Source organism: Pleuronectes platessa, chromosome 15 (genome assembly GCF_947347685.1).
Source record: "Pleuronectes platessa chromosome 15, fPlePla1.1, whole genome shotgun sequence".
Classification (NCBI taxonomy): Eukaryota; Metazoa; Chordata; class Actinopteri; order Pleuronectiformes; family Pleuronectidae; genus Pleuronectes; species Pleuronectes platessa.
In genome coordinates, this window is record NC_070640.1 from 22,298,492 (window position 1) to 22,307,913 (window position 9,422).

Sequence of the window (9,422 nt, forward strand, 5' to 3'; positions counted from 1 at the left end):
AAGTCGATGCACCCTTGAATTCAACAGTCTTTTAGTCAGTATTACTATTACTTCATTATCTCTGCTCATGCTCACACTGACCTTAGTGGTAGCACAGATGTATTCTGAGGGCTCCTTTTCTTCTTAGTATCTCCAACAGGGAATGCACCTCCTGGATACATTCCTGTTTCCTTCTCTTTAAACCTCCTTATGTACATTCAGTTCTTTCAGTGTTTCATCCAGGCCCACAAAGCACTCATAGTGGATACAATACAGAAAACTGCCTTCAGCTTACGTGTGAATTTAATAGTTAAGATTAAATGGTATATTTGACTGTATTTATATTGCACTTTTCTAGTCTTATTGAGACAGAAAGATCTTTACACTGCAGGTCACATTTTCACACTCCCACATTCAATGGCACTATATGCATGTTTTCGACGGCATCACAGGCTTTTTTTTAAAGCCTATCTGTAGCTCATCTTGTAATTGCTCCCATGATAAACTCCCTCATTATGAAGCAGTTTGATGGTATGCATCGGAATAAGGCAAGATTTAATTAAAAGTACTCATCAAAATTCTCATCTCACAATATATCTATCCTTTTCTGCATTCAATTAGTTCCCTAAATGATCTGCTCCATTTTTTATTTATGGGATGCCCCACAAATGATAACAAGACTTCATAAGAAATGTGTGGACAGTGTATTCCCTTTTAAAGGCAGGATTGTTAAAGTTTCATTGTAGATTCAAGTTTGAGCAATTCAAACCTTTGTGTCGTGTTCGGGTCAAATCTGACCGATTTCCATTTCGATCAATCATAAATATTGTGTTTTACATTTTATTGTCTCAAGGGCTTATGATATCCTCCACACTAGGCATTTGAACATTTACAATTGCTGATCACTACTTTCATTGAATTTTGAGTTGTTTAGTCAACTTTGTAACACCTGTGGTGTTCCCGGTCAAAAATGACCGCCATAGGAAATGAATGGGTGACCCTAGATTGTGTTCATTCATCAGATAGTACACAACCACAAATCCACCACCACCACCACACGCACACACAAACACACCTACACGCACACACACACACACACACACATACACAAACACACCTACACGCACACACACACACCTACACACACACACACACGCACGCACGCACATACACGCACGCACACACACACACCCCACCCCACGTGAACCCCTTTCAGACTGACCATGTGTCCTCTCTTTCCCGTGCTTATGTGCCTGTCCCCCTACGTGAACCACACCTTCCAGACTAAACGTGTAACACTTCAAAGTTACCAATTAGGTGTTTGTTATGGGAACCTGGCTCTTTCCCGGGCTAATGTGTCCATCCCCCCACGTGAACCACACTTTCGATACAAAACGTATGATATCTTCTCACAGATCCCCTATATATAGCTTGCTTGTGCATTGCTCTTAATTTACTCTGAACACAATGAGTCGGCGCCCGATCAGACGTTTTTCTGTCAGAGAGGCTCTTGACCTTTTTTATCAAACTGATGAAGACGGGATTGGAGTTGAACCAGAAATAGAGGAGGAAGTTTCAGAAATAGAAGACAACGATCCTGATTTTGATCCAGACCATCATGAGACCGAACAGTCAACATATGGCGAGGAAGAGGCCCCTGAGGAAGAGGCACCTGGGGAAGAGGACCCTGTGGAAGACACACCTGAGGTGACATTCCAGTCCAAGGATGGCAACTTGCTCTGGTATTCATCCCCCCAGGACAGAGGAGGCAGAACAAGAGGGGAAAATATCATTAGGATGTCACCAGGGCCAACACGGTATGCAACATCTCGTGTGGATGACATCAAGTCCAGCTTCCAACTCTTTTTACCAGAGTCCATTGTGGAAATTATACTGGCGATGACAAACCTGGAAGGGGGGCGTGTGTTTGCGGACACATGGAAGGCCTTGGACCAGGTAGACCTCCAAGCCTACATGGGTCTGTTGATTCTAGCAGGAGTACATCGGTCCAACAATGAGGCTACAAAAAGTCTGTGGGATGCAGAGTCAGGGAGGCCTATATTCCGGTCAACTATGTCCCTGCAACAGTTTCATGTCCTCTCAAGAATTATCAGATTTGATGACAGAGCTACACGACCTTTCCGCTGGCGAGACGACAAACTGGCTGCCATCAGGAACGTTTGGGACAGGTGGGTGGAGCGCCTACCACTGATGTACAATCCAGGCCCTGAGGTGACAGTGGACGAGCGCCTGGTCCCTTTCAGAGGTCGCTGTCCATTCAAACAGTACATCCCAAGCAAACCAGGCAAGTATGGGATCAAGATCTGGGCAGCATGTGATGCCAGGAGCAGCTACGCCTGGAATATGCAGGTTTACACAGGGAAACCTGTTACTGGAAGGCCAGAAAAAAACCAAGGCATGCGTGTTGTGTTGGACATGACAGCCGGTCTCAAGGGGCATAACATCACATGTGATAACTTTTTCACATCACATGGGCTTGGTCAGGAGCTGCTGAAAAGAAAGCTCACCATGGTGGGGACAGTGAGGAAGAACAAGCCTCAACTTCCCCCTGCACTGGTGTCGACCAGAGGGAGAGAGGCACTCTCATCCAAATTTGCTTTCACTGACACACACAGTCTTGTGTCATATTTGCCCAAGAAAAATAAAAATGTCATCCTGATGAGCACTCTACACAAAGACGCCGCTGTCAGCGAAGCAGAGCACAGGAAGCCCCAGATCATCCTGGACTACAACAGAAACAAAGGAGGCGTTGATTGCCTTGATAAGGTAATGTATATTTTCATCTGTCATGCATTTGATTTACTTGTATTCATGTAAAACATTGCATTTTGTGTAGGACAGGTTCAATATTGTTTCCAATCTATTCATTATTGTTTCTTTCATTGCAGCTTACTGGTACATACACCTGCAAGCGAATGACAGCTCGTTGGCCTGTGGCTGTGTTCCACAACATCCTCGATGTGTCTGCATGTAATGCATATGTGGTGTGGACAGCGATCGACCCAGCCTGGAATCAGGGGAAATGTTTCAAGAGGAGACTCTTCCTGGCAGAGCTTGGGAAAGCTTTAGTGACTCCTCTAATTCAACGGCGCCAGCACCTTCCCCGCACACCAGCCTCTTGCAGTCTGGTGAGGAGTCTGCAAGCCCCAGCCATGGCCCTGGCCACTCTCCCCCCAAAACAGGGGCAGAAACGGAAGAGATGCAAGCTATGTGCCCCTAGAGACAATAAGACAAGTCTTACATGTTTCAAATGTGATGCCTACGTTTGCAAGACACACTGTGACCTGATTGCAAAATGCCACTCCTGTGTCTGAACACACACACACACACACACACACACACACACACACACACACACACACACACACACACACACACACACACACACACACACACACACACACACACACACAATGTGTTCATGTTAATGAGCTGATGTTCTGTGAATTTGGTCTCTGTTTTGATTTTTCTACAATAAATGTTAATTTTGGAATACAACTTTCAATTTCTGTGTCTATTCACTGCAGTTATTCATGTAACCAGTGGTCTGAGACATTGTTTACAGGTTAAAAGGGAGTTAAATACAATTTGGTGACGATCAATGGTTTTTGTGTTAATGTAAGGGCAGTTAAAACAGGCCGGTCAAATTTGACCGGGAGCACCAAAGTAAGGGGGGAGAAACGAACACGACACAAAGGTTAAGCTTGAAATATAAACAAGGATTTTTATGGAATCAGTACGATTTCTGCATCCAGCAGTGATGAACCCCGTCTGTCCTCTGGAATGCAGACTGAGTGTGTCTACACTGCCATGACCATAGCCACAGGACGCAGGAAGAGGTAATGGAGAGTAAATAACATCAGTTAACATGAACAGCTGAAGGGTTCATTCATATCAGTTGTCGCATCTATTGAGGACGCTATTCTCAGCCACTTCCGCTCGTTCACCTCTACGATCCCGCTTCCTGACAGACTCAGGCTTATTGCTCTTTAGCCTGTCCACCTGCTCCACAGCTCAGTCAAACAGGTGTGCTGACCACTTACCCCTCCAACAACCGATTACACACAGGCTGTTAAACAACTACAAACAGACCTGCGTTAGCTCTTTGTGGACTCGTGCCTCGACATGTGTTGCTGACTCGGTGCAGTTCTGCAGGGTGGGCATTACTTATCAAAAGGCACTTGATCATGATGAGTGTTTAAAGCTGCTCCCATCCACTGCAAATGTATCATGTAACAAAACGAAAACAATTAGATACTCACCTGAATAATGACTTTGATCACGACATATATAAGTATATCAAAATTGTTTCTGTTTTCTATGAATTTAACCCTTTCCAAACAACAAACAGCTTAAGGGCTGTCAGTGACATTGACAGCTGTGACGAACAATTCAGAACTTGTGATTGTCAATCCAAAACAGTGACAAATGCGATTTTGAGTGTTGGCAACTAAAAAACACCCGGCAGCAATATTCAGGGTAAAGAGACATTTTAAATGGAAATTCATTTTTTGATATAGGTTTTGAAAACCCCACACATCTACACCTTTCCTCTAATCACGACTGTATCCATGAGCTCCCTTGTCTCTTTTGGTTACACATATTTAGAGGAATCATCACTAATGCTTTTCAAAGCTTAATTTTAATATAACCAGTCAGACTATAGGTCTGACAGCACCCTTAGATATTGTCTTTCATTGAATCAAAGGGAGCTGTGGGGCAAGTGAAAGCCAAAGCTACAATACAGGCCTTTAAGTCTGCTGAAAGTGTCAAATGTTCACATGAGAGGTAAAAACAACAACAACAAAAATTGGATGAAACATTAAAGAAAATCTCAGCATGATGCTTCTTCTGTCGCTCAAAATCCCTGGTTTGGATTATTGAAGCATCAGGGTAGCTGTTTTCCATCATCAACATTAGACAACAATACAAAACCTGTGACATGTCCCTGAGGGACGATGTCAGATGACGCCGGCAGCAGTCATTGTTAGACTCAATCCGTTAAACCTCCCTCTCCCAAGTATAACCATTATTCACCCCTCATGATCCAACCTTGCGTGCGAGACCCTCATTCACTTAAAACTTCTACCCAGCTGACTCCCTCAGAGTGATGGACAGGGGGGCTTTTGTCCTGTGATCAGCCAGAGAGCCACAATGCTCAGCCTTGGGAGTCACAGTCACCGGTGTACTGCAGTCTGCACGTTGTCCCTGGGGTCATGCCGTGTCCCCGGTCATGCTGGAGATGTCATAAATAAAGAGAGACAGTGGAGAGAGAAAGCGAACAATGAAGCCTACCCCCTTCTCCCCTGCCTCCAGCTCTGTGTCCTCTCCCCCGTCAGCCACTGGGGACGTTGTAAATCAGAGGGCAGGGGTGGGGAGAAACCTGAGCCGAGAGCAAGGGAGTAAGGCAAGGAGACATTAAAGTGGGAACCTGGGTCTCCGAGAGCCTGGCCATCGCTGTCATCATTGGGGAGCGTGGGAGACAAAGGAAGGAAGAGACGATGATGAGGCGTGGGGAAGGGGTGAGAGTGTGCGTCTGTTTGTTTGAGTGTGTGGAGACACTCTCCGATGGACGTATGATGCAAACATGAATACATTTGTAGTCCCTTCTGTGCTTTGTTCTTCACTTGCACTATATGCTTGCAGGTCATAAATCCTGGCTGGGTTATGTTGAGTTACGACAGCACTGCCACTGAGGGACAAAGGTAATCCAGCAATAATTTTCAGCGAACAAGGGATTTTGATTTCTACCCCCACAGGGAGGGAAAAAGCCGAAATCTTCTGCAAGGGGCTCTTTTTTTTTTTTCTTCGTTTCCTAGTGCCTAGCCTTCAGCCAAGCAATGTCCTTGCATTCACAGGGATAAAGCCATGACTGACAATTGTGGCAAAAAAAAAAGAATGGCTGCTGAAGAGAGGGGGGAGGCTGTAGTGAGGCAGCGATGAAAGGGATAAAACAGTGTGTAGTGAGGTGTGTGTGTGTGATGGCTGAATATTTGCACCTTTGTGCCTCTTTGTGAGTCACAGCACTCCTATCGCCATGCCAACCACCATCACTGATACAAATCTACAAGTAAACTGCAAATCGAATGATCCTGACCTTGATTATTATTGTTATTTGACCCCTAGACAAGGAGACTATGCTTTCCGATTACAAATCAATAAATGAAGAAGAGAATGGAAAGTGGGGATTAAAACAAGTACAGAATCAATAGGCACTAAAAGTTTCACATGAAACTCCCCTGATACAGGCCCCAGTCACTCTGGCCTGGATGTTTCTCCATTCTCCACTGTTTACCTAGACTGTGGAGGTAGGTTTACTCAGTGCTACCTTACTCTCGCTGACATTGATCACCGTCCCTCCGGGCCCGCAGGTATCTCTCTGTCTCTCACTCAGAAGTAACTAAGCCTTGTGGAATGTTTCGTGCCCCTCACCCCGACCCCTGCAAGTGTTTGGACTTGGCTCTCGCCCATCATCTCACATTTTCCCCTTGAGGTAGTGAGGCTTAACCCCGACAGCCCATGAAGAGGGTCGAGGAGGCAAGCCAGTGCTACTTTCCACCGGAACACTTTGCATTGGCTCGGCAGACGAGACAGAGGAGGGGAGTCATGAAGGAGAGTGCCGAGAGGTGTGGAATAAAAAGAGACAGCTCCTTGAGGGACCTCTAGGGCTTATTTAAACTGGAGCTTCATGTAGAGGAACACACTGCAAGGGTGTTGCTGTCGGGCTGTTTTTCTTTTCAGCACGGGTGTTTGTTCATGTTTATGGATTTGCTCTGTGAGGGATCATGACGCACAAAGTTTCGCAAGTTTGATTTCAGCTATTTGGGAAAACTAAATTGTCTCTATTCATAAAAGTGTGCGATGGAGCCGACTGCATCCAGCTGAAGCTGAGAAAATCTACAAATTAAAGCAGAAAACATTAATCAACTGATAATTGATCGTACATGGTTCAGGGTTGCTCTATAGACCTCTGTACAAAATCAGCATGTGTGGTCAGTATGCTAAACGTGTCCAATTATATTATATTATATCGGTGTAGTTTTTTGTTCTTTTTCTGGCATACAAATACAAAAAAATGTCGTACTACTTAGTCCCTTAGGCTTGATTTTGACATTTAAGTAAATGCTGTGATTTCTGTGGAGTCAGAACTACACTTAAGATGACTGTCAAAGTAAAATGTAAAAGCCATTATTTCTAATGGCTTTGAACTTTTATGTCACGTTAAGGAGAAACTAGAATGTGACAAATTCATAGCTCAAAAACCAAGCAGTAGGACAGAGAGAAATAAAGATACCACACAACTCAACCACTACCTGTTCTCCTTAAATTGCCAGGATATATTCTACATCAACACCTAGATGTGTGTGTTTCACGTCTTGCCACTGTACTGTCTTTTTGCATGCTGCTTTTCTTCTCCGGGCTTCAGCAGATAGTGTGAGAAGCTTCTTTGTGAATACACGACACATTGGAACAGCAGTGAGATAATACTCTTCCTCCTGCTTCTTTGTGAAACCTGTAAGTCTACGTTTCAAATGCTCTCTATCTGACAGACCCATAATATCTTAATTCAATCAGCATGTCAGGGGATGTAGTACAGTCCAACGACAATGTGCACATGTACATCAGCAACAGAACACAGATCATAGCTGTACTTCTCAAAAATGCTCTGTATCAAATGTTAAGCTCTTTTAAGACATGCACCGAACTCCCGAGATCCTCCACATTTTTCGTGAGGATAAAGCGATTAGCACCTACGAGACAAGCTCCACCCCAGCCCAGCAGGTTTTGGCAATGCACAAGATTATATAACAATGACGACACCATATAAAGTGACTCTGTGGAGATAAAATGCTTGAGTACTGGACCAATAAGAAATACTCAGTGCTTCAAGCCCCACCCTAGAGGTTCCTTTGCTTTCAGAAATACTACCCCCGCCCCCGAGTGGGGACTTTTTGGTGGCTAACAAAATTCCCAGTAATGTGATTTGATGGAGACATATCAGGTTTCTCCAAAGGTACAGAGTTCATGGGGAAAGTTTCTGTGGCCACAGCGATAGAAAGATTTACTGCCAGCAACTGGAAAAAGTGATCAAGCTCAAGTATCACCCACTTTACACAGAACCTTTAATCATCTTATTACAGATGGAGGAATGTCAATTATAATAAAGGAACCAACCAATTAAACAAACATCTGGTTGACAATTACTTACATTAAACATACCTCAACATAACACAGCATAACATTGCAATAAAAGTCTCCAGCTGGAATAAATGTAAGTCAAAGCAATTGCAGCCTGGACCACAAAAGTAGCTGTGGGCACTGCAATCTGAGACCAGTGAAGTGCACTGACATTTTCTCCTGATTACAGATACGCTTTCATTTCACTCCCCTTCAATCCACAATGACCCTTGTCACATTTAGGGTAAGGATAAAAGCCTCATTATAGTTTCCTGCTGAGCCTGGTTCTTGTGTAATGTAAAGGTCCGAGCTTTCAACAGTCGATACGATATAGCACACTAAGTCAGTATCTCTCTATTTATTGCCATCTCCTGTTAAAATGAGAGCATATCTGCTGTGAGTGTTATTTTGCTTTTTTAGATCCATTTTCAATATTTACAAATGAGCTGGCTGTGTATATTCACAGCATAATTACTTTCACTTTCCAATTTGCCAGACACAACAGCTCTTTCCTGGAAAAGATAATGGGCCATTTTGCATCAAACACAGCTAAAGTAATATCAGAATATTAGCTTACCTCTCAGCAGGAGGCTGACGACATGGGGTCAAGTTCACTGCAGAGAGACAGCTGGAATTCTGTGTTTGCACTCAGTGGGTGGAACGTAGTATCGTCTCATCTGTGTACATGTGTGATAATTGCTGCCTGGATGTTTGTATAATCAAAAAGCAATGGTTGGAAATTGCGAGATGTATCAGGCTGTAATCTCTTCTCTGATTTCGGTCTCACGTATGAAATCTCTTCACATCCTGGGGAAGTCAGTAAGCCTGTTATAGTGCAGCGATGTTCCTGTGTTATCTCCTCTCAGTTTACCTGGACATATGAGTGCACGTCACATAACATGATACAAAAGACTATACAGTAAAACCGTATGCAACATTATGCTTTCTTAAGCTGCAGGCTACAGACAGCTCATTGAACGAAATACATATGTGTTTTCACTTAAAGCTAGGGTTGGTAATCCTGGAAAAACAAGCACAATCTACACCTACACTAAAAAATGCAACCTATACATATCATCCCCTCCCATCAGCCCTCTCGTCAAAGCTATGCCCCCAAAACACATGAATGTACGTTACCTTACAACTGCAAGAAGCCAATTTTCCTCTTCCCTGCTAACTTCTGACCGTGGTCTCTGTTCAGCGGGGTATGTCTCTCTGGCAGAAGAGCATTGGCATGGGCAGTG

At 44.0% G+C, this 9,422-nt stretch overlaps 1 protein-coding gene across 1 annotated transcript; it reads left to right on the forward strand.

Annotated features, from left to right (window-relative positions):
* The first annotated feature begins 760 nt into the window (after positions 1-760).
* LOC128457600 (piggyBac transposable element-derived protein 4-like) lies at positions 761-3,364 on the forward strand. The gene is made up of 2 exons (XM_053442377.1): positions 761-2,766; positions 2,889-3,364. The coding sequence occupies exons 1-2, from the start codon at positions 1,447-1,449 to the stop codon at positions 3,312-3,314; spliced, it is 1,746 nt and encodes a 581-aa protein (XP_053298352.1). The 5' UTR covers positions 761-1,446; the 3' UTR covers positions 3,315-3,364.
* The last annotated feature ends 6,058 nt before the right edge of the window (positions 3,365-9,422 follow it).

Bases quoted from the DNA above. Each gene is read 5' to 3' on its own strand.
- LOC128457600 (XM_053442377.1), top strand. From the start codon at position 1,447: ATGAGTCGGCGCCCGATCAGACGTTTTTCTGTCAGAGAGGCTCTTGAC. The intron at 2,767-2,888 runs GTAATGTATATT...CTTTCATTGCAG, and splicing joins GCGTTGATTGCCTTGATAAG to CTTACTGGTACATACACCTG.